The sequence below is a fragment of the Lepisosteus platostomus genome, chromosome 1, assembly GCF_059453375.1.
Source record: "Lepisosteus platostomus isolate fLepPlt1 chromosome 1, fLepPlt1.hap1, whole genome shotgun sequence".
Classification (NCBI taxonomy): Eukaryota; Metazoa; Chordata; class Actinopteri; order Semionotiformes; family Lepisosteidae; genus Lepisosteus; species Lepisosteus platostomus.
This window is the reverse complement of record NC_142611.1, coordinates 54,235,610-54,260,654: the sequence shown is the minus strand read 5'-3', so window position 1 is coordinate 54,260,654 and position 25,045 is coordinate 54,235,610. Positions and strand designations below refer to the sequence as shown.

At 39.1% G+C, this 25,045-nt stretch overlaps 1 protein-coding gene and 2 long non-coding RNA genes across 6 annotated transcripts in view; all 3 read left to right on the top strand.

Moving 5' to 3' along the window:
* The first annotated feature begins 7,512 nt into the window (after nucleotides 1–7,512).
* The window catches only part of LOC148678209 (kyphoscoliosis peptidase-like), a 42,984-nt gene continuing 25,451 nt past the window's right edge, over nucleotides 7,513–25,045 (top strand). The window contains exon 1 of one of the 4 annotated variants that reach the window (XM_088632454.1): nucleotides 7,513–7,554. In XM_088632454.1, the coding sequence (XP_088488580.1) occupies nucleotides 7,528–7,554 (27 nt within the window). In that variant the 5' untranslated portion in view covers nucleotides 7,513–7,527. Of the gene's footprint in view, nucleotides 7,559–13,562; nucleotides 13,704–25,045 lie in introns of those variants that run through there. The other 3 variants (XM_088632486.1, XM_088632472.1, XM_088632503.1) reach the window with 3 other exon arrangements.
* Nucleotides 10,164–19,132, top strand: LOC148678210 (uncharacterized). The gene is made up of 3 exons (XR_015936930.1): nucleotides 10,164–10,259; nucleotides 12,238–12,363; nucleotides 16,116–19,132. It is a non-coding gene; the product is annotated as an uncharacterized LOC148678210 (long non-coding RNA).
* LOC148678211 (uncharacterized) lies at nucleotides 13,720–15,727 on the top strand. Its single transcript, XR_015936935.1, has 2 exons — nucleotides 13,720–15,096; nucleotides 15,154–15,727. It is a non-coding gene; the product is annotated as an uncharacterized LOC148678211 (long non-coding RNA).

Sequence of the window (25,045 nt, the reverse complement as noted above, 5' to 3'; positions counted from 1 at the left end):
GGCTCTGGCTGACACCTATCCCCAAGAAAGGGGGGGTTTCCACCACTGTGGTGCTGCCTATTCTCTTCAGAACTCGCCCACACACTCGCTTTCCTTCTGCATCTCTGAACAAAGACACGTCATTTCTGCTGCACAAACATGCATCGCTTCTTACAGAAGAGTCATCAGCACCTGCAGAGAGGGGAGTCTCCACAGCTGGCAGCCTGCTGACTGCAGCACCCACTCAGCTCTTTACAACACCAGGTGAATCCCCCAGGAGCAGAGCAGGCTGGGCGGCCTGAGAGTCAGTTAGCCCAGCAGCGCTCCCCACTGGCTCTACAGGACACAGAGCAGCAGAGTGAGTCAACTGCTCAGTGTTTTTATTACACACATCATCTGATAATAGATTCAAAGTCACAAAACATATTCATGTGTGTCACGGGCCAAGTAACCAGGTTTGGCTCAAAGAAAAGAAACTCCCACAAAGCAGTCTTCAAATGCACTGGATTTATTGCCAGCAAAATAGGGATAACAGGAAAAATAACCTTCACAGGAGTACTTTCCACACCTTCCTCCAAGGCACCCTCTTCCATACTGAGCTCTCCTAGTCCCTTTTATAGCCCCTCCTCTTCTAAGGACCATCCTCTTAAAGGGACTAGCTCACATTTTCTTAACAGAGATTAGCAGTTTGCTCAAAATAAAGTATTCAACCATCCCCAAAAAAACCTTATAAATTTTAACAGAGTCATGCAACCATGATATATTCGCTTAAACAAAACACCTAACCTTACATCGGTTATTTATAGATGGCTCACCAGTAACCTTTCCCTTTAAGATCATTTGTGTGATACTACAAACAGGAAAGGTGGCTGTTGGCCATCTTGATCAACACAAAACAATACAATATAATACAATACAATACTCCAAATGGGAAAAACACTGTGGAAAAAACACTGCAGTGATTTTAGGGAAACAACAAAAGGGTAAGTATCATTCACACTTCATTCGTATCACATACACTCTCTCAAACATACCAGAAGGGTAGAGGGAAGTATTGGAGTATTTCACATTCAGAAAGAAAAAATAACAAGCACTCTGTCACAATGTGTTACATAATGAAATACACTATGGCCATGCTCAATGTAGAGAAACATGATTAACATGAGCTGGTGGAATCAGAACTTGTCCCTACCTGCGCCTCTTCTCAAAAAGACCTTAAATCCCACTAAATGTCTGTAGATGGGTACACATGAAATTTCATGGGAATAAACATTTATTTGATGTATTTTGGTGTTTGCTTCAGTCCATATATTCAGCCCCTCATATAAGTTTGTTCTGGACAAAAGTGTTGTGGTCTAAGAAGTATTTAGAGGAGTAAATGCAATACTCGGAGCACCTGAGATTCAGAGACCCTCCTGCACTCTGATTGAGAGATGCTTGTCATACTGGAAAGTATAACAACCCTTTTCCATTGTGGATTGTCTTACATACTGGCATATACTATAACATTTACATAGAAAAGATCACACAAGTTTGAGTAAAAGGCTGGTTTCCTCTAAATTTATAATTGGGTGGGTTGTGGATTGAATTAACCACAGGCAGTTCCTGGAAATTATGTTTCACTAAAATAGGAAGTACTGTATATGCTGTCAACCTCTCACACACATGCCCAACTGAATCACATCAACTGTCTTTGTGACTGACAGTGTGACTATAAATCTGATGACAGGTGAAAGAAAATACTCAACTAAAACCAAAACAAACATGCTAAGAGCTCTTTGATCTTAATTGGATTGGTTTCTTCACACAATATAAGTGAAGCTGCAAAAAAACAGAAGCTATTCAAGATTTTAAAAGTCATAGAATTTTTCTTGTACTGTATATACTGCATGATTATTTTTTGTTCATTCAGAGGATTATTTGCAACTTACCAATCAGTCACAAATATCAAAATGTGTTTGTGTCCATTGAAGGCAGAATGCATTGTTAAAAAAGACAATATTATGTGCAAGAACTGTAGTGTGACTGTGTCAAAGTTTTGATTTAATCCAGGACTAAATCTGACAAATCAATTTAAAATAACCTCACAAAAACACTTCACTTTGAATTAAATCACCAACAGTAAGTACTGTATATATTACATGAAACAAAAGAAGCCTAAAACTGGGTAGGGAAAAAAATCTTGTCATTAATCCATAATCTTCTGGGCTTCAGTTTGCTTCAGCATTGCTTCAAATTAATGCATCATGAGATGCATGGGATCCGATGATGAAATTGGACTCAAGTGATGCAATCCAGCGTCTCCTAAGGCCTCACTCATGTCACAGTGCCTCTGTGAAGGATGAAAGAAATGTGCCCTGTGTTGGAGTGACACTGCCAAAGGGCTGTTTTAAGATTTCTGGCAGCTTGGAGGATTAGGTGCTGGTCTGTATTAGAAAAAATGAAGTTAAGAAGGCTGTCCTTATATGTGCCAGGTCCATCACAGGTCCTACAGTATATACAGTGGCACCGAGGGCAGAAAGTCCCATACAAAGACAATTCATTTATTTCCCTCCTCACCATGCAGTGTGCTCTGTTATCCATTTCTTCCAAGGGATGTAAACCAACTTGTCTCTTTCTCCACTTGTCAAATGCTGTCTTGCTGTAATGCCTGTTACATCAGTCCTTTTCATTGACCAGCTTCACATGGGCAAAGAGAATCCTTGATGCGGCTCACAATGAACTCCTCAGAGAGCACAGCTGTGCTTCTCCAAGCCAAAGCCAAAGCAGCTCTTCAGTGAGCCGTCAGAGTGCGAACTCTGTCCAGGGCCCTAACCTGCAGGACTGGGCCTTCTTGCCTTTAGCTTTGGAAGACAGGCTACATTGTTAATGAATCTCACTTTTCAGGTGCTTGAAGAAAGGGCTGCAGTTACAGAAGATAACTGAAGTGAATTACAAAGAATATTAGAAAAGAAAAAGCAAGCTGGGTGTGAGAGCTCCTTGTTTCACTTTTAAGTATAACAGATGTAGTAGCCTCCAGTATAGTAGATGACCCCTCCCACCCAACGCATAAACTCTTTGCCCTCCTACCATCTGGGAAAAGCAATCGTAGTGTACGGGCTAGCTCCACCAGGCTCTGTAACAGCTTCTTCCCTCAGGCTGTCAGGCTCCTCAACACCCTGGAATCTACTTGCACCCGCCCCAATTCCAGAAACAGGGTTAAAATCCCCCCAGTGTGTTGTGTAAAGTGTATTGTATTATGTATTTACCTTGTAATTTGCACTGTCTGCACTTTGCACTGTGTATCTACAATGTCCATGTCAGTGTCCTGTCTGTTTTTGCACCATAGATGAGGAGGAACGATATTTCTTTCCACTGTATACTTGTACTGTATATGGGTGGAATGACACATAAACATGAACTTGAACCTAACTCAGTTAGGAGGCAACAGAATTCCCCCGATTGCTTCATTATGAGCTCTAAGCAAATATAATCTTGGAATGTGAGATGATACAGTAGGTTGCTGTAAAGGAAAGTACCTATTCTACATTATGTGGGGAATTGTTTGAAAAAGAAAGTGAAACAAGCTTGAAAAGGCAAGGGAATTAACTTGGGTGAGAATAAAAACAAAAAGGTACACAGCAGATGGATAAAATGGTGATTATAAGATTATATTAGACATATCTTAAATATATAATATGGCTTTTGAAAATGTGCAGCAGTAATCCCCCCAGTGTCCTGATAGAGTATCTGGATGGCTTATCTAAAGACTGTGTGCCAAGTTCTGAAACCATCGCCCAGGACTGCTGCTCAATCATTAAACAGGTTCTTCTGATCTCATTTAAATTCCAGCACTGAAGAAGGTGAACTGATGACAATCCTCAGTCCTGTCTGGCAGGGATTTCCCGCTGTGAATACTGAAGTGCACATCAACACTTGTGAATTTTCCGCTCAAGGAGGATCAGTACTACTTTGAGATATTATTTTAATGTACAGCTCAAAACTATCCTGAGGAGAATTTTTCTCTTCCCAGGGATTTTAGATAATCATATATTCTGTGTAAATGTGTAATTTTAACTATTTGTAGTTTCATTGAATACAATTCTTAAACACTGCTAAAACAGCTCTTAAACATACCCGTGACTAGGTTCCACTGCTCAGTGTCATTGACCATGACACTGTTGACCATGACAGCCAGCTGAGATCAACACACAGAAGAGCTAACCAGTGCCAGCAGCGGGTTAATAATGACAAGCGCCGCCGCACGTGTTAATCCATCAGCACACGCTCTATCGTGCGGCATGCAGCGCTATTTAAACCATCAAAACGCGCTTCTTGCTGCTCGGTATTGTTGCCTCTTATTGAGGGCTTTGATCTCGCCTTGTTTGAAACGCTCTAGGGATACCCCGTTTCGTCTTCTGAATTTCCTTTTCCCTTTCGACCACGAACTTGCCGTATGTTTTGGATTGCAGGGCCTGTTTCAGTATCTCTCGGCTTTCGAACTACCTTTTGATTATTTTTTTTTTACTACGAACCCGCCTAACGTTTTGGATTGGACACTTGCTTCATTCTCCTTCGTCTGCATAGGATCCTCATACCTCCACACTTGGGTTCCTTATAGTTTTCACTGCAAGAAGAATTAAGATGACAGATTAAGGATTAGTTTTTGTTCTCCTGTTCTATAAAATGCATTGGAGTATTCCTCAATGTGTTTATAAAACCAAAGAGTACGTAAAATACTTAAAGAATTGAAAGCTTAATTCAGGGTAATGCTGAATAACGTATGTTTAGTAAGTTTAATAGTTCAGTAAGTCAATTAAGAAAAAACATACAAAGGAAAGCACATTTTAAAATTAAAGAAGAGGAGGATCCAGTTAAAAAGGATTATAGTGAAATGCAAGGAGAGGTACTGTGAAAAAGCTATTAGAAGAGCCAGGAGAGACAGTATGGGATATTGCAATGGAAACTACTGTACAATGCAGTACAAGAGACTGCTTATATTTATATTATGTTTATATATTTATAAAAGGCTTATATTTATGTTGACAATTTATATCTTGAAGACAATGTGGGGAAGCAGTAAAATATTATCTATACTGTATATTCAGTTAAAATTATTTAATTTAAATCAAGGAATGTTATGTTCAAATTGTATGAAGCACTAGTAAGGCTTCATTTAAAAATGTTTGGACAGTTTTGGTCATGGTCTAGAAAAGATGGTGTAGTGCCGCTCTGGTGTCTTTCCAGAGAACAGCAAAAATATACATATTCTGGCTTGAAGAATGTCTTGCACTGACAGGCTAAGAGTGCTGAATCTTTCTAGTCCAGAACAAAGACAAAAAAGGGACATGATACATACATTCAAAATCCTCAAAGACACTTTGAATGTCAACTCGGAGTGTTTCTGCAGAACGAACACCCTAACCACAAAGAAGTGCATTAAAACCCATGAATAGGGAGCACGTCTTTGGGTTGTGAGAGTTTGGAATAAGCTACCCAGCCAAATGGTTGAAACTGCTGCCCTGGATCAGTTCAAGAAACAGCTGGATGGGATTCTTGAATAAATTAGCTACAGTAGTAATTACCAGAATAGGGCTTTTGTGCCAAATGGTCTGTTTGTTACAGTATGTTCTTATGTTTTGGTACTTAATTTTTTATACTACAAATATGAAATGAGAATCCAGGTAACTATTTTAAATGAATGAATGTGTTTTTCTCCATTGAAAACCAAAAAGCATATCAAGGAAATCTGAACTGATATTTCTTTTTAAAAAATGATCTTTTTTTTTCTTTTTTTTTAGATATCATGTTGGTGACTGATAAATCCATACCTTATAAACCTCAGGACTTTGAACTGTAGGCTCCCCTGGCCTCCTCAGCAAGTCCAGAGTTCTCTCCTTGTGTTGGCTGTCAGGGAACCCTGCCAAGGCTACAAACCCCTCCTTACTCCGTCACCTTCACAGCTGCTGGCTGTCTCAAAGAAAAGAGGGGCTCTTTTCTTAACAGTTTTCTCATTTCTACTCAAATGCTGGCTGACATTTTGTCTACAGTATATACTCCATGTGCTTTTATAGACATTACTTAGACTTATATGGTACAATTCCAGCACAAATGTTAAGTGATACAAACCAGCACCTGTAATTGGGTTCAGGTATTCAAAAATGTGAAATTCAACTAAGACAGGAATATTCATTATAAAGCATACATTTTTCTAAAATGTATTAATCTTCTCAAAACAAAAATCCCCAGAGGACATCTGTGTGTTATTTTGATTTGCTGCAACGTTTCTCACCAAAATATTTCCCTTTGTTGGCAGACATGTTTGAATACCCTGTCAATTCCGTCTTGCAACATCAGCAACATGTACTTTTCCTCTTGCTTTTACCATACTGTAGCTCCTACTTTGAAACAACCCTAAGCCTCATTTTTTTAAAGAATGTTATGAAAAATTCCAGAGCAGAGAAACTTGGCTGAAGGGAATATTCTACACTGACTGGCTATAGAAAATGACTCCTTTTAAATTGAGAAATTTACAAGGAGACCTGATACAAGTATTCAAAATCCTCCAATGCACTGATAAAAGTCAACCAAATGGACTTCTTCAGGATCAACTTTGAAACATGAACCACAGGACACAGATGGAAACCATGTGCAAAAACTGTTTTTAAACTGAGCTAGCAGGTTTGTGGGAGTTGTGAATAATCTACTCCGCTACACATCATAAAAATCCCATCTTTGACTCCTATCCAAAGGTAACTAACACAAGCCACATTTGAAAATTGTTCATTACTCCAGTTTAGACGTAACTGGTATTATTTCTGTTGTTCAAGCTTAAACCCTTGGTTCTTTCAAGAAATATATGGATGACATCCTCAGATCATTTAGCTACTAGCTACCGATATGTGTTAGATGGGCTGTATGGCCTCCTCTCATTTGTAATCATTTTTATGTTATTAAGAAAGTAAAAGAGAACTGACATGTTTTAGGTCAATCCATAGTTTTGACTACCAATGTCTATTTCAAGTTCTGTTTTCTGTAACTGGGTTGACAGGATTTAATTTTATTATCATGTTTATTATCATTTCCTAAGCACCAATTCTTATTTGGAAAAATAGGTCTAAGATTGATTAAATATATTGATCTACTCAAACAGCTGTGAATTGAAAAAAATACATTTTTCACTCAGTAGCATGATTTAAAAGGGGAAACAAAAAATTGAAAACACTGCAGACTGAAATATTAATAGGATTTTTTTTATGTCTAGTTTTCAATGTTAAAACACAGTATTGGTTTTTAATTCATTGTTATCATTACATTTATTATGACTATGTAAATGATTTTCATTTAATCATGTAACTTTTTACTTATTGCTCATTTCATGCTGCAAATGTGCCAGACAGCCAAAACACACAGCAGCTGCTCTCTGATTAGGTGAGGTATCTGCAGTGACTGCAAACTTGCAGAAGTGACATTCTTCTTTCCGTCACAGACTGAGGGGACTTCTGTTGAAGATGTGGTGTCTTTTTTGTTACGTTTTGCGAAGACAGATTCACAGAAGGTCAGAGCAGTATGGACATGGATGGCTACTCACATACTGTAGGTAAGAGAGAATACATTTCTCTTATGTGCTGTATATTCTGTATCATCAGTACAACAAGCACATTTTTTCAAATCTGAGAGTAAAATATTATATTTGCAAATATAAGAGAGGTTACAAATGAGAAAAGGTATTTTATTTTAAGTGTATGTTGAAACAAAAGACATAAGTTTCTGTATGTTCTTTATTTTGTATTATGGATCAATTGTGTACAAATGTAGTTGTCACTGCATAGCTTCCAGAGAACACTGGGTTTGGGGTTTTCTGCCTGAGGATTTTGCAGTTTAGTCTAGCCCAGTGTTGACCAGACACATAGTGGAGGTCTGTTCTCTGTTATCTTAGTGTCCTTCATTAGCTTTTATGAGCTGTGGTCCTAAACACACTGTGCCATTGTTGAATTTGTTTTGTATCAGGCTTGAAACACTTGGTAAACAGGATTGTAAATAGTTCATCATAAATGCTTGAGAGATTAAATGATTTATTGTAAACTATTGCTGTGAAAGTTTTCTTGATAGTCATAACCATAATAAATTCAAAAAAAGATACATATTTCTGACTTATGCTTTAAAATAATGACAAAGTATATTTTTGTGTTATTAATAAAAAAATGACTACTTTAAGGTCTACTATTAGGACTTGATGAGGACTAGGTGAAGGTTAAATGTGACTAAATATGATAGATATTAAAATCGTAAGGAGATGTACTTTTCACCATTTTTTTTTTCATATTGTACTGAATATACTATTCCTGACTGATGACTTCCTTTCCTAGGTATGGAAAGTAAGATTCTACCTACAGTACATATGGGGGGCACTGAAATTTAAAAACTCCTGGTGCATGCTGCAGAAGTATTTTGGGGAACCGCTGATTTAGTGCAGTTACAGCATAATCAAAAATGTATTTATGTTCTGCAGCTGTTATAATAAACAAATAGAAGTGACCACAATTTTTTGAGACAGAAGCTCTTACTAACTGACAACCTACAGTAACTGAATTATTGCTGATGTTAAGAAGTGGTGTTTTTTAAAACAGAAGTTCAGGAGGAGGTCATATTCTAATTTCATACTTCCACTTCCCTACACGTCTAAGATCCCAGGCCTCACATAGCTCCGCGTGCATCCTTTCTAGCACTCAACAATTTGTTTTGTTGAAAACAGATGTGTTTAGCACTTGATGTTGCTGGGACCTTACTCATCTCTTAAGAGCCAGGACATGAGTTGCTTTCTTCAGCCTCAACCTCTCACCAAAAACAAGCGGCTGTGCTACCGCCATGCGGTCGACATTTTTCTATTAGAGCTCCTGAAGTTGTTAAGCCTTCCAGAAACATTGAACAGCTGCTAAATTTTTCTCCCCCTTTCCCTTCCTATCACTGCATCTATGGCTCTAGCCTGTATCTTTCACCTATCTCAATCCTACTTTTTGCAGTCCCAAAGAGTTTACAGGAGCCCCTGATCATGTACTTCCACTTTCCCCCCTGGGTGTGAGTGCACAACATCAGTCTGCATTAGATATGGGCCTCCTTATTCACAGTGATAATTTCCCTGCCCATGCAAATTTACCAGCTCCCTTGGTTGACGTCCAATTGGTACAGTATTGGCCCTTGTTCTCATGCATTCTGGCTAGCAAACTTCAGCAGGTGGTAGCTCTCTTCCTACTTTCCGTCAGGCTACTCTTCCAGATTGCCACAGCACCTTAAACTTCCCAATGCAGAGTTCCAATCTGAAGATAGCAGGTCCTGCTGGTGCTGCTACCTGTTCACTGATTCGTGCATTTCATTCTCTTCTTTCCCTATCTATTTCTCTGAAAAATTGCATATTTGACTCTACTGTTCAAACTCAAGCTCAAACCTGTATCACACACATCTCATTCACTTCATATCTGAATCTACTCAATCAACAAGCTCTGCATCATATGTACTTCTCATTCACTTTATGCTGCCTGCATGTTCTGCTCAGTTCCTGCAAGACTGCAACAGACCCAACTTGCTCTTAGTGAGTTTTAAATCTGCATCACAGTTTTGGGGATTCTTCTGGGTTGATGTAACAGTGCTGATAGGAGCTTTTATTTTCTTAGCCAAGCCAGTTAAAGCCAAAGTACTGTCCTTTAATATTTGTCAACATGTTTCATTATATAACCCATTAGAATTGGACCAAACTATTCAAAAAGTAGCGTATTTCTATTTGAATTATAATAATGTTGGAAAAGAACTTAAATTGCTTAAAAGTTTACATATTTTTAAGTGAACATTTATATAGAAAAATGATTTCGAAATTTACCAGATATATTGTATGTACAATACAATGACAATATTATTGCATGTGGAGTACAGTAGCTCACAAGGAAAGGTTTCAGTGTTAATGCTTTATGTGGGGAGGAGACAGAGTTCTTAAGGGTACCAGAAACTCTTAGGTCGATCCTGTTTAAAATAAAACAGTTATTTTCCCAGCACTTTGCGAATGCACAGCTATGGGAATACCTGCAATCTAGAAGGGAATTCTCTTGAGGAATGCCTCATAAAATAGTGTCCTCATCAAATAGATTAAAGTTGTTTACTTACTAATTTTGAAAGAACGAGTCTCGTGTGTTGTTTTGTCGCTTCTCAGTATACGACTATAAAAACCACACAAAGGATCCTCAGGAAGTGTTCAGGAGAAGGAAAGCTAATTGTGCAGGACAGGCCGAACTGTTTCAGGAAATGTGCAGGTACTCCTGAGATCTAACACCGGCCTGTTGGTGATGGAAAAGGGAGAAATAAGCCATTACCACGTGAAACTGTATCCCAAACATTCAGGCTAAGGTTGAGTCACTGTTCTCTGAAAAAAGGAATATTTCCATTTAGTACTTTTCATTGCAGCTGTGCTCATGGTTATACAGCTACACAAGAGAAGACTCATTTTAGATTAAGTTTTCTCTCACTGTTTTTGACACTCAGTCCTGTTTAAAAAATAACTACATTTTGTTTCCAAAATGATCTAATAGACTTACAATATTATAGCAAGACGTTTTATATTACCTCCTTTAAACCCAGGCATCCCAGTACCCTTTTTCAGAATTTAAATAAAAAAAAAGTTAATTAAAAAAAGAATCATAAAAGCCTATCTACCTGGTGAAAAATTAAAATAGGTTACTTGAAATGGAATCTAGAACTTCAGAGTTCTAATGACGGAAGTAAAAGTTTCAGCTCCAGCTGACAGAAAATAATTCCTCAATTCACTAATCTACATATGATTTAAGCTAATAATTAGAAACGTATGGTGCAAGAAACGCTCCCTTTTAAATCACCACAACTTCTTTAAAATCTACATGCAAACCACTGGTAACCAAAGAAGAAGCATAAGCTCAGAGAGGATGCCTTCATAATTGATAATATAATAAAACATTAAGCCTGTCAGGGTAGGACATTTGTTGAAGTCCCAAAATGTACTGTATCTGGTTGCTCTTCTTTGGACTGATTCCAGAATTGCAATATCTTTTCTGTGATCTGGTGATTTAAAATTTTACACAATAATGGAAGCCTTATTTATATTATACAACTTTAAAATGCCATCATTTCAGTTCAGTTTGACACTTTTGACTTTATATATGCTTACCATTCCCTGATGAAAATGTGAAGGATGTGCCAACCTCTGTTTTTGATTTCTGACGTACTGTAGTACTCAGCACTTGTCCACATTAAGGGTCATTTGCCAGGAGTTTGCCTAGTCTATTACAGATTCAGTCTATATATTTTTTAATTTCCTTTGCTGCTTCTACAGTGTTTGTTAAACTCTACTAGTTTGTTAACTACATCAGAGTATACTGTACATTACTGATATAATTAGGAAGTGCAATGTTATTAGTACAGATCACTGTGGTATCCACTAATCACTATCTGAACTTTCAGCCTTTATCTGTTTTATGTTATCTAATCAATCCAAACACACATTGCCCAAATAACTAACACCTGTTATTTGAGAATTGTTCTTTTTTGAGAACTTTATTAAAAGTCTTCTGAAAACCTCAGTGTGAGGTAAAACAGTGTAAGCCGTGTGTATGATCATTGCTGCTGTTGCTTATTCAAAATACTCTAACACATTATTTACACAATACTTTGAGGTATGGTGACCATTCATTAAGATCCTGTTTCTATATACTGTACATGATCAGTTTAGTTTAATTATTGTTTCAGTAATCTTACATGTGACAGAAACAAGGCATATTGGTCTTTAAGTCCTTGGTTCTGTTTGTCATTCTTCTTATGGATGGGCACTACCCCTGTCTTGAGAGACCATTGGAAGACACACTTCATACACCACTGAAGTGCAACTCTCTCTTGGTTTACATGTGGCAAACATTATGTGTCAGCAGTCCTGTACAGAGCAAACTCGATGGAGAACTGAGAAATTACTTCACTAATTTAATTAAGGTGGAACCTTAGTAGGCTATTTTCTATAAAGCCAGAGTGGAATTCAGCCAGGTTACCAGATCTTCAGCCTCCTCCACCAGATACTAAACCCCTACACATTTACAAACAGAGCTAATTGATTTTTTAGTTTTTATTTTTAACAAAAACAGCATACAATCCCCTTTCATGTGGACACATTAACACACTTAAACATCTCAAAAAATGAAATGTGCTGCATCTCGATGGACCAAAAAAGAAAGCTTGAATGATTTAAGATTTTTGATGTGGTGGTTTTAGAATTGCAGGTGTCCCGTGTGAGTACATTTTGGGATCATGCCCAGAAAAGGCCAAATCCAGACACGCTTGGAATGCAGTTTCAATTGGCAGTCAGTGGCACCTGATTGACGTGACCTGGAGCAGAAGGCAAGTTTGTTTCAATTGAAGAGATTCCAGTGGGGGGACTGTGTCTGTCAGTGGGTGCAGGGTTAGTTACACTGAAAAGAAGAAAGGAGAGGAAGGCACTGGCTGCGGAGTCTTCTACCTACACACTTGGGGACGGTCAAATTTTATGCTTTACTCCTTCTGTCTACTATTCAGTGTGGAATGAACCATTACATGGTCCTTCCTTGTAACTAATTTGAAAGCATTTTGAATGATTCCAGTCAGTTATTCATTTACAGTCAGATCACAACAAAATGAGGATTTCTTCTTTCCATTCAATCTTTCAGAAGGTTATTGAAATAGTGTCTAAAATAAAAGTTACTGATGTAACTTGGTTATCACTAATTCAGTCCCAGTACTTGAGGCTGGGAGTGTAATGCTGACCACATCAACTCCACTTCCAGTGTCGGATGGTCAAGAAAAATGGTGGCCCTTGCCCCCCATTCCCCATGGGCCTTTATGGCCTGAATAAGGGACCTACCTACAGTACCTACTTGAGGCTGGGCCTTTATGGGTAAAAATCAAGAAGCCTCTGGCAAGAAGAAATGCCATAATGTTTTGGAACAGTAATCTGTGATTGATCAGTAGGTTGAAGGTTTTGATTTAATCATGGCCTAAATCTGACTGTCAGGGGGTCTCTCAGGAAGCATCTTGTACAGTATGTAGTTCAGAAGCCAGAAGACCCCGACATAAAAATCCCAAGACTACAATTTAAAAACGGAGCTTTCTTCTGCCACACTAGATTCTCTGCAGTTCCCAGTCCAACAGCGAAGACCAACCCAAACTCTGTTCCAGCAGCTTTCAACTGAGGCTCCTTCTGCCTCCTCACAGCCCTCCCACAAAACTGCCCACCTGGAGCAGTCTTTTATTACTGAACCCCTCCTCCTTTTAGACCATTGATTCTTAAAGGCCCAGTCAAAACACTCAAAATAATCCCCATATATATAACATAATTATCAAAACACACTCACGCATATATACACGCATATACTGTATGCTTCAAAATTATTTTTCTTTTTTCTAAAATCTCAATCAGGAATAGAATGTTGGGCTGATACCAGTATGAAAAGGATGGGGAGACCAGTTCCTCTCCTATGCTCTAGAGGGCACTGTGGTGCCAGGAGCTTCAGGAACAGGCTGCTGGCCATCTACTGTAGCTACTGCTCCTTTAAGAGACACCTTGAGCTCAGATAAAGGTCTGACATTTTTTCTACCCTTTTCCCAAATCAATTCCAATACACACAAAAATACAATAACATTTATTTATGAATATGTATTTGATTTGATTAATTTTCCCACATAAACAGTGGAAATATTAACTGGTAAGTACATGGTTTTAATTATGTATGATGTTTTTTTATACCACGGTTGTAATCAAAATGTTTGCTGCAGGCTGTGTGAGGGTACACAGGCTGTACTGTTCTTTTTCAGCTATTTATTACTTTTTACCCAATGAGTTCTGAAATTTTGAAATGACACACTTTATTCCAGTTAAGGGTCCATTTCTAGAAGGTAGTGGCCAACCTGTTTTAACTTGAAGGCCCTCATCTCCACAGACACTACAGTAGCCTCCAAATGTGTCTGTTCTTTAACAAACTATAATGTTAAAATATTTCATTGAGCGCTGAATTATTCTGAAATTCAGCCAGTGAGTCAATAGTCAGTCAATGTCTCCCAAAGAAAAATATAATCATGGTAATGCAGCTTGAAAAACTCATGGCCCTAGTGATCTACAATATTGTAGTTAACTCACTGTTAAATATAGGTAAGTATATTGTATTAAATGTACACTAGTAACATTAGTATTATTAGGTAAATTGTAAAGATGTCCACTGTTATATTGCATGGATTATAATAAGCTCAAGGTTAACAAATCTCCTGGTAATGATGGCCTTACCACTGAATTTTATAAAACCTTTCGAGATGATTTGGCTGAATTTCTTCTTCAAAGGACTTTCTTCTTCAAAGGAATCAATTGACAAGGGAGTTTTACCAACCTCGATGACTCAGGGCCATAATAACCATAATTCCAAAACCAGATAAAGATCATTTGTTGATAGATAATTGGCGGCCTATCACTTTGATTAATAATGATGGAAAGATTCTTGCTCCTGTTTTTGCAGAGAGACTGAAAACAGGCCTTGACTCAATTATTGATGAGTCACAATCAGGTTTCATGAAAGGAAGACATATATGTAATAATATTCGTTTGGTGTTGGACCTTGTAGACTATGGTGAACTTATTAGTCAGGATAGCTTTATTTTATTTGTGGACTTTTATAAGGTTTTTGACAAAATTGAACATTCTTTTAGTTTTGAAACTCTCAATTTTGGGGGGCTTTGGTGAGTATTTTCAAATTATATTAGAACTTTGTACAATCAATGTAACAGCTCTGTTAAATTGGCTCATGGAACTTCTCATAGATTTAGAATTGGTAGGGGAATTCGACAAGGATGTCCCATAAGCCCATTCTTATTCCTGCTGGTCACACAAGTTATGGCTATTCATATACTGTAAAAAAAGATGTGTTTCAGGGTATTCAAATACAGGATAGAGAGATTAAGTGTTCCCAATTAGCTGATGACACAACGCTATTTTTAAGAAACCATGCAGAGATTGAGAAGGCAATTAAGTGTATAAATGTTTTTTCCTCTGTTTCTGGTCTTTCTCTTAATTTAAAAAAATGTGAACTGATGGCTCTTGGGAACTGTGATGTTTCATCTATATGTACTATTCCTGTAAAATATGTAGTTAAATATCTAGGTATTAAGATTTCCAAAAAGCCAAAAATTAAAAAATGATCTAAACTTTTCTCCAATTATGCATTCATTTGAAAAAAAAATTTGACTTATGGTTGTTAAGAGACCTTTCTTTAAATGGTCGAATACTTTTGTCTTAATCTGGTTTATCTAGATTAGTTTATGCTTCACTGGTTCTGGATGTACCACCTGCAAGTATTAGGAAAAATGACTCCAAACTTTTCAAATTTATCTGGAGGAATAAACCCCATTATCTTAAAAGAGAAATTATTTGTCGTCCACAGGCAGAAGGGGGCTTACATGCTTTAGACTTTAGGACATCTAATGCTATTTTTGAGATTAAATGGATACAAAACTATTTAAAAAATAAGCAAAGTGTATGGCATATAATCCCCAATCTGATATTTCAAGAAGTAGGGGGTCTAGACTTTTTACTAAAGTGTAACTTTGACCCAAGGATTTAAAATTAATATAGATGACAAATGTGACAATAGCCCTGAAACTATTCAGCATTTGTTTTGGTTATGTCCCAGGGTAAAAATGTTCTGGACTAAGTTGCAGAATTATATTAAAAAAGAGACCAATATTGATATTTGTTTTATTGAAAAAGATATTACTGTATGTTAAGTTTCAGCCCCAGTGAAAACAATATAAAAATTTCTTTTGTAATAAATTTAATTATTATACTGGCACGTTATCACATACATAAAATGAAGTGGTCTGGGAGGTATCCAGTGTTTGAGTATTTTAAAATGGAAGTAAAGGGGTATTTGCAGACTATTTCGAAATGCAAAAATATGAAAGCGGTGCGGACATTAAACATTTGTTTAATCTTTTTTCATAACTTGAATTTATGTAATAGTGTGTACCCCGATGATATTTTTGTTTTGAATTGTTATATGTACTCTGTTTTGTATTGTAATGTTTGTTCTTTTGTTAAGCATAAATAAACATTTTAAAAAAAAATATTTCAGGGATTATTACTTCCTGACAAGACCTGAGGAGTTCTGTAAAACACACACACCAGATGACTCTAGATAGAACTTGCTCGACAGAAAAAGCAGCACAGCCACAGCAGCGTAGTATGTCTGTCAGACTGCAGGAAAGCTTTTCATGCAAATATTTGAAACTGAATCTTAATTCAGGTTATTGGGTACTGTTACAGGATCTTTAATTTAAGCAGGTTGAGGTAACACAAATACAGCCCAAATTTAAAAAATAGTGTAGAAAATGTGAAACAAAATTCACAAAAATAAAGCCTAACACCCCCGTTTGAGCTACTAAACAGTAGTTCCTCTCTGATAATATCCTGGTAGCTAAACTGCTTATTGCCTCCAAACAAGTTTCTGTCTGAATCTCTTTAAAAACACATTTTGAAACAAAACTCTTTTCTGATCATATACCTTCCTCTGACAAAATTGTATTCAATTAAAATTAAACCAAAGGATTATCTTTGGGTTCATGTATTCTTAATCTTAGTGTGGTTCTTAACTCTCATCTTAACATTGAAACGTATAAGATGTGTTATGAAGTGCATATTTGATGATGGAAGTTAGGCTATGACTTGAGATAAAACTAATACAGTACTACAGTACGTGATTAATTAAATTCAAGTTATTTTTGACCAGAAAATGTGTCATTTATTCACTGTCTGATGTTATGTGCACCATAAAGTTTATTTGTCTATTTATGGAACTCAATTTTGTACCTCTATTAATCTAACAGTGAAGACAGAACATCCAGTTGTTTTTTTAGCAAGTGTAGTTTCTCCAAAACACTTTCGGAAGGATACAGAGGGTGATTGTATTGCCGGCTATCAACTCAGGTTGAGGTGCAGAGAGAACAGGATAATCTAATGCTTTTAAATCTCCAGTCTGAAAAATAATACTTATTCTGGAACAGTCCCAGTTATTTATAATATACTGAGTCTCTGGGCTTCAGCTGATTCAAACACGTGCCTTGGAACAACCAACACATCTGTTTTTTATGCTGTGAGGGATTAATCAAGAGCAAATGGAATAAGCCGTTATTCCTTAAGACAAGATACTTTGTATTGATCCTAAATACCAAATAATTTTCAGGTCATTCCCTCCTTTGGTAAACAAGCAATTAAAAAATGTAGCATCTAAAATGTAAGAATTAATATGCTTCAGAGCTGCCTCAGCAAAGTTAATTATATATGTTAATAGCTTGAATACAATGTTTACCTGGAATAAAGAAAAGACTGTGTGGTGGTTATCCGCTTGATTTTAATCAGTGTCATTAATGTTATGTAATGCAGCTTATATGCATTTGTTTTAACAAAGGGCTTTGTGCTAAAATGTTGAGTGCTTCATTAAATATATTTACAATCAAATGCATTTTTAAAGATGGCTTTTACTGTATGAAAATCCCGATACACAACATTACCATATGTCAAAACATGTTTAAGAGTGAACATTTATTATTGGTTTTGTTTTCAACATTAACAGTGACTAACAGGCTTACAGCATTCCTATCTTTCAAAGTAACAAAACATCATGGTCAATCTATGCAAAAAGATATAGAATAAAATACATAATGACATGTTATGGAGTGTAGGGAAAGAACTGTACAGTGCTGAAAAAATGTTAAGTAAACAGATTTAGAGGGGAGGCTTTCAATGTATTTCCAGAGGAATGACCAGATGTTCTAGAAATGGTCCGAACTTGAGTGAAAATTGTCAGTTTCTCTGGGGGTAAAAATACAGCTACTTTGGAGAGCCACATTTCCATGGTAGCTTCTACAAATTTGACAATATTGTCACTGTGTATGAGATACAAGTTTGCAGGCATACAGCAGTAACATGTACAGTAGTAACATATACACTATACCCAAGACTCCATCTATAACAGCATATACTGTACATTGTTCCAGTAATGCTTAATTTTATCACATTGCCAAAATAGGTGAATAAGACTGCGTTTTCTAAGAGTGGCATTTAAAACACTGGATATCTCTTTATGGGTAGTGTAAGAGGACCCGGGGAAGGGTCATCTCTAACCGGTATTTCAGGAACGAAACACTGAAAATACTAAATATGGACCTTAGCAAAATGGCGGCCAAAAGAAATCAGCTGACCGGGAAATGGAAAGGGTCTATCCTGAGAAACAACGAGACACAGCTGAGCCGCATCAGGAGCCGAAATATAAGTGCCCCCGAGGCAGTGAACAGGGCGGAAGCTGGTAAGGTGAATGCGGTTTGGAGGAAAAGAGAGGAAAGAGGTGCATGTTAAGGATCGGGCTAAGGAATACGGACTACTGAAAGGAGAAAGGGTTTATGGTTTTGGATTACGGACACTGGTTAAGGATACATCGCGGATTGGCTTTATTATGGACTTTTGGTTATCGGATCGGATCAGGACAAAGGGAACGGATTGCGGACTGTATTCGGAAGACAGTTGGAGGAAGAAACGCCACGGATCTCAGGAAAGAAAAGTGTGGTGTGAGTACTACCGTCATTTACATAAACTCTCCCCCGGCGACACCACAATTGGCGGAGGATGCGGGCAACTCCCGCTCGGGTTTGAGAATCAAAGAAAGCAAGTTTTTTTTTTGTGTTGTGTGTGTCTGCGGGTTTCACTTTGCGCGTGTAAAGAAAAACTATGGAACAATTGATACAGCAGTTGTCTCAGGCCACCCTCGCCCAATTCCAGGCATTAAAAGGACAACAAGAAGCTATCGAAGCGCAACGGGAGGCGAACCAAATCCAAAGCGAAACTAACGAACGAATTATAGAGGAGCAAAAATTAGTACGCGCAGAATTGTACAGAATAAGGGAAGAAATCCAGCAGGCCCCGGTAGCGGGGAGAGGCACCACTCAGGCGGAACAAATTAAGCTACAAAAGATGACTGAGCTTGATGATCTGGAAGCGTATTTAACCACCTTTGAAAGAACTGCATCTCGAAACGCATGGCCCAAAGAGCAATGGGCTGGGAGAGTATCCCCTTATTTAATTGGAGAAGCCCAAAAAGCATATTATGATTTAAAAGAAGAAGATGCAGAGAATTATGAGACTCTGAAAAAGGAGATATTGGCAAGACTAGGGGTAACCATGGCGATACGAGCAGTCCGGTTTCACAATTGGAGCTACCAGGTGAACAAGCCTACGAGGTCTCAGATGTTTGACCTGGTACATCTGGCAAAGAAATGGCTCCAGCCAGAAGAATTAAACCCAGGACAGGTGGTAGAAAGGGTGGTGTTGGATCATTTCGTGAGGAGTCTGCCTGTTCACCTGAAAAGGAAAGTAAGTGAAGGGGATCCCCAGGCCGTGGACTTGGTAGACAGACACCATGCCACAGAGGCCCTGATTAGGGAGGAAAGGGGGGATTTTCGGAAGGAGGAGAGAAGAAGCCCCAAGAGTCTGGAAACCGAAATGAAGTATAGTGATTACCCGGAACTTATACAGTTTAAAAAACCCCTTCGGGGGAGGTCTGACTCGAGGCCCCGGCCATGGAAAGAAACCCGGCGATGTTTTAATTGTCAGGAAGAAGGGCATTTTGCCAGCTATTGCCCGGCCTGTCCGAACCCATGCAGGTAGACCCCAGAGGTGAAGCCCAATGCAACTACCTTACAGCACGGGTCCCGACCCGCGAGGATCCCCATCTTACGAAAATTGAGATAGGGGGAGAACCCATCGAGGCCTTATTGGACTCTGGCAGTGCTGTGACCCTGGTGACCCCTACAGTACTTCTGGGAGAACTAGAGATTCCGAGAACAGAGGGAATACCTATTACTTGCATTCACGGGGACACCAAGGACTATCCGACGGTCGAATTGAGCATCTCTACAGAACAGGGGACCTACCGCTCAACGGTAGGAGTGGTTGAGCAGTTGCCATACCCTGTCATACTGGGACGAGACTGTCCCCATTTCCTCCAGATTTGGAACACGGTCCAATTAGCTAGGCTAAGACCAATCCCCTGCCCGGAAGACCGTGGTGACGCCCCTACCGACGACCCTGATGAGACGGACCCACAAGAAGGCGGAACTGAACTTGGAGTTGAGTTTGAAAATTTGGAACTACCAAACTGGGAACACCCAGAACGTCGTGGTAAGTTTGGGACGGCCCAACTAGAAGATGGGAACTTGAGACATGCGTGGGGGCATGTCAGGAAAATTGATGGGGAGTGGTGTACTGATCCTAATACAGTGAGTTACCCATATTTTATGACGAAGAATAATCTCCTCTATCAAGTGCAGCAGAAGGGACAGGAAGAAGTGGAACAACTCCTTATTTCCCGGCCCTACCAGATGAAGCTCCTCAACTTGGCCCATGGCCACCTCCTGGGCGGGCACCTGGGGGTAAAGAAGACATCCGAGAGACTCCTCTCTAGGTTCTTTTGGCCAGGGATCTATAAGGCCATCGAGAAGTACTGTCGGGAATGCCCCGAGTGTCAGAAAAGTGCGCCACAACCTTATTATAGGAACCCTTTGATTCCCCTCCCAATTATTGAAACCCCCTTCGAATGGATTGGGATGGATTTGGTGGGGCCCCTGATCAGAACCACCAAGGGTCACCAATATATTTTAGTAATAGTAGACTATGCTACCAGGTACCCCGAAGCCATTCCGTTGAGAGCTGCCACCGCCAAAAACATAGCTAGGGAGCTAGTACAATTGTTCGCTCGAGTTGGAATTCCTAAAGAGATCCTAACTGATCAAGGAACACCTTTTATGTCTAAAGTCATGCGAGACTTATGTAAGCTACAGGGTATACAGCAGATCCGAACCTCTGTTTATCACCCTCAAACCGATGGTCTAGTAGAACGTTTTACTAAGACCCTGAAAAGCATGCTTAGGAAGACTATGCAAAAGGATGGAAAAAATTGGGATCAGCTGCTCCCGTATCTCATGTTTGCAGTTCGAGAAGTACCGCAGGCTTCAACTGGATTTTCCCCCTTTGAATTATTATACTTTCGGAAACCACGGGGCCTATTGGACGTGGTCAAAGAATCGTGGGAACATCAACCTTCCCCTTTACAAACTATCATTGAGCATGTGGAACAGATGAGAGAAAGAATAAATGTTATTGTTCCCTTAGTGAAAGAAAACCTGGATAAAGCCCAGGCTCAACAACAAAAAATTTATAATAGGGGAGCAGTTGCGAGGGAATTTCAGATTGGGGACAGAGTACTGGTTCTAGTTCCAACCCCAGAGTGTAAATTCTTGGCATCCTGGCAGGGACCTTATGAAGTGGTGGAAAAGGTGGGGCCAGTCAACTATAAGGTCAAGCAACATGACGGAAGACGGCAGCATCAAATCTACCACGTCAATTTGCTGAAAAAATGGCATGGCTCCGAAGTTCTGCTCACCCACTTTTCCCCAGACCCTCTGGAAGAAGAAACGGGTGCGGTAGTCGTGGGAGACCTGGCTCCGGCACAGAAACAGGAACTACAAGAATTCCTAACCCAAAACAAAGATGTTTTTTCCCGGACACCTGGTCGAACCCACCTTATACAACATAAGATTGTCACGGAACCGGGGAAAAGGGTAAGGCTACCCCCGTATCGAGTACCAAAAGCCAAAAGGAAATTGATTAAAGAAGAGGTGGGGAAAAATGCTGGAGATGGGAATAATCGAGGAATCCCATAGTGAGTGGGCTAGCCCGATAGTTCTGATCCCCAAGCCAGATGGAACTATCCGATTTTGCAACAATTTCAAAAGGTTAAATGAGATCTCGCGGTTTGATGCATACCCCATGCCCCGTATAGATGAACTAATCGAGCGATTAGGTAACGCTCTATACATCAGCACCCTTGATCTTACGAAGGGATATTGGCAAGTGCCGCTGGCCAAAGAAGATAAAGCCAAAACCGCTTTTGCCACACCTGAGGGACTATATCAGTATAGGGTCCTACCCTTCGGTTTGCATGGCGCTCCCGCAACATTTCAAAGATTGATGGACAGAATTCTGAGACCGTATCGGGATTTTGCAGCCGCCTACTTGGATGACGTTGTAATCCACAGCTAGGCCTGGGAACAACATCTACAACACCTGGAAGCAGTAACTGGAGCGTTGTGAGCAGCAGGATTAACGGCCAACCCAAATAAATGTTGTCTGGGGGCTAGGGAAGCCAATTACCTGGGTTATACGATCGGGAGAGGATTGATCATGCCCCAAGATCAGAAGGTACAATTAATCAAGAACTGGCCAAAACCAGCTACCAAGAAGCAAATTCGAACGTTTTTGGGACTGGCAAGTTACTATCGACGTTTCATCCCAGGGTTTGCAGCCATGGCCGCCCCTCTACACGATCTGCCGAAGATGAGCTGTCCGGAGAAAATAAAATGGACCGACTTGGAAGAGAGGGCTTTCCGAGACTTAAAAGCAACTCTCGCTTCTCAACCCGTCTTACAGGTACCAGACTTCAGTAAGCCTTTCATGGTACAAACTGATGCTTCAGACACTGGGATTGGAGCCATACTGTCGCAAGAAATTGAAGGACAGGAGCATCCTATTCTGTATATCTGCCATAAATTGAATCCGGCCGAAAAACACTATTCCACGATAGAGAAAGAATGTCTAGCAATCAAATGGGCCCTAGACTATTTGAAGTATTATTTATTGGGAAGACGATTTATATTATACACAGATCATGCGCCATTAACATGGATGTTACAAAATATGGATAAAAACGGTCGAATTACACGATGGGGTCTTAGTCTGCAAAGATTTCAATTTCAAACGGTATATAGACCCGGAAGGAAACAAGGAAATGTAGACGCCCTCTCCCGAATGCACTGTTTATTTTTTTCTAGATCGCCCGAGGTCGGGGCTGATCTCAGGTGGAGGGAATGTAAGAGGACCCGGGGAAGGGTCATCTCTAACCGGTATTTCAGGAACGAAACACTGAAAATACTAAATATGGACCTTAGCAAAATGGCGGCCAAAAGAAATCAGCTGACCAGGAAATGGAAAGGGTCTATCCTGAGAAACAACGAGACACAGCTGAGCCGCATCAGGAACCGAAATATAAGTGCCCCGGAGGCAGTGAACAGGGCAGAAGCCGGTAAGGTGAATGCGGTTTGGAGGAAAAGAGAGGAAAGAGGTGCATGTTAAGGATCAGGCTAAGGAATACGGACTACTGAAAGGAGAAAGGGTTTATGGTTTTGGATTACGGACACTGGTTAAGGATACATCGCGGATTGGCTTTATTATGGACTTTTGGTAATCGGATCGGATCAGGACTAAGGGAACGGATTGCGGACTGTATTTGGAAGACAGTTGGAGGAAGAAACGCCATGGATCTCAGGAAAGAAAAGTGTGGTGTGAGTTCTACCGTCATTTACATAAACTCTCCCCCGGAGACACCACAGTAGATCTGTATATCTTTAGTAAGTGGACTGGAGTTAAATAAGAGTTTGTTGAGAAATTTGAAATCAAGCTCTTGTACAGTATGGTTCAGGGTTGTGTAAGAAGTCTTACAATTATTAACAAATATGCTATGATCTGCTACTATGTGCTACTTTGATAACATTTCCTTAGACCTCACAGGAGTTACTAATGTTTTTCTTAGCTTAGTGAGCACAAATCTCACTCTCGTATCTTTAATAATGGTCAAAGTATAATTTCATATTTGGAGAAATGTGGAAAAATCTCAGATGTGGTGATATTATATTCAGTTTTGATTTTAAAACTTCTCTTGAAAAGATACAGGAAAAATCCAAAATTCCCTTCCTGACCCACTCCAGAAGCCCTAGATTTTCATTTACAGAGGAAAATCAGGATTAAGAACAGTTGGAGATATATTAGGATAATAGACCAGAAGAGTATTGTATACTACAAATTAATCTGCCAAACTCCCCAGCTGATAAATTAATAAACGATAGCGATTTATTGGGTGACATGCTCCATACTAAACCAAAGAGAGTCATACAGTACCTATTAATGCTCAAAATAACCACGTTTCATCTGGACATACCAATAAACACCTGGAAAGTTTGGAACATGTTCAACATTCTTTCTTTTGGTTTTAATAATTGGGTGAATTTATCCCTCGGTTTTTCATTACTCTAAATAAATTTAGATATACTTTTATTTATTTATTTGAAGAAGGGACCAGATAGGAGGCAAAGAGGAGACTGAAATCAGAGGAGGGAGAGAATGTTCTTTTTAACCCTTTGGGGAATTCTCATTGTTAATGCTATTGATTTGAGTACATTAATTTTGTTTCCAAAGAGGTGAAATTCATTCCAGCACTACTGCGATTGTTGGTTCTGGTTTACGGTAGTTATATGCAGAGAACATTATAAAGGGAGATTTTCTGTTCCTCTTCCCCCTACCAGAAAACGAGAGAGAGTTGTACTCATTGCTACGGCCTAAGGAAGTGGTTCTACGACTAAAGCACAACAGAGAGGGGACAGCTCTGTATCGTGCCCCCCTGCAATCTGAGAACTATTAGACATTAGACCATGCAGGGTCACCACTGCTTGGGGACTTTATTAGTTTTATTAGATTAATACAATTAGAGCCCAAGTTAAATTTATCAAGCGTAGCAAAGAGAAAGCGAAATTTCCATTTGACCCTATCACATGATTTTTCAGCATCAAGAGGTTGTGGTTGTGGATTATTTTAAAGGGTAGGTTTTTTTAAACAATGTCCATGTTGACTATCCCCAGTAATGCCTTTACTACATGGATAAGGTTGGGTCCTCTTCGAAAGCTTCAGTGTTTTGCATGATATGCATATTATGTAACAGTAGGTGAGACTAATTATAACAATCCTCATTTACCTATTATTAATGATTTATAACTTATTTTGACTAGCTCAGCTATAACATGCTGTCCTGGGAAAGGAGCCATACAGTACATGGTAATGTAATAAACACCCACTTCATATTTGTGACTCATGCATATACTGCAACACTTTTCACATAAGAACTGG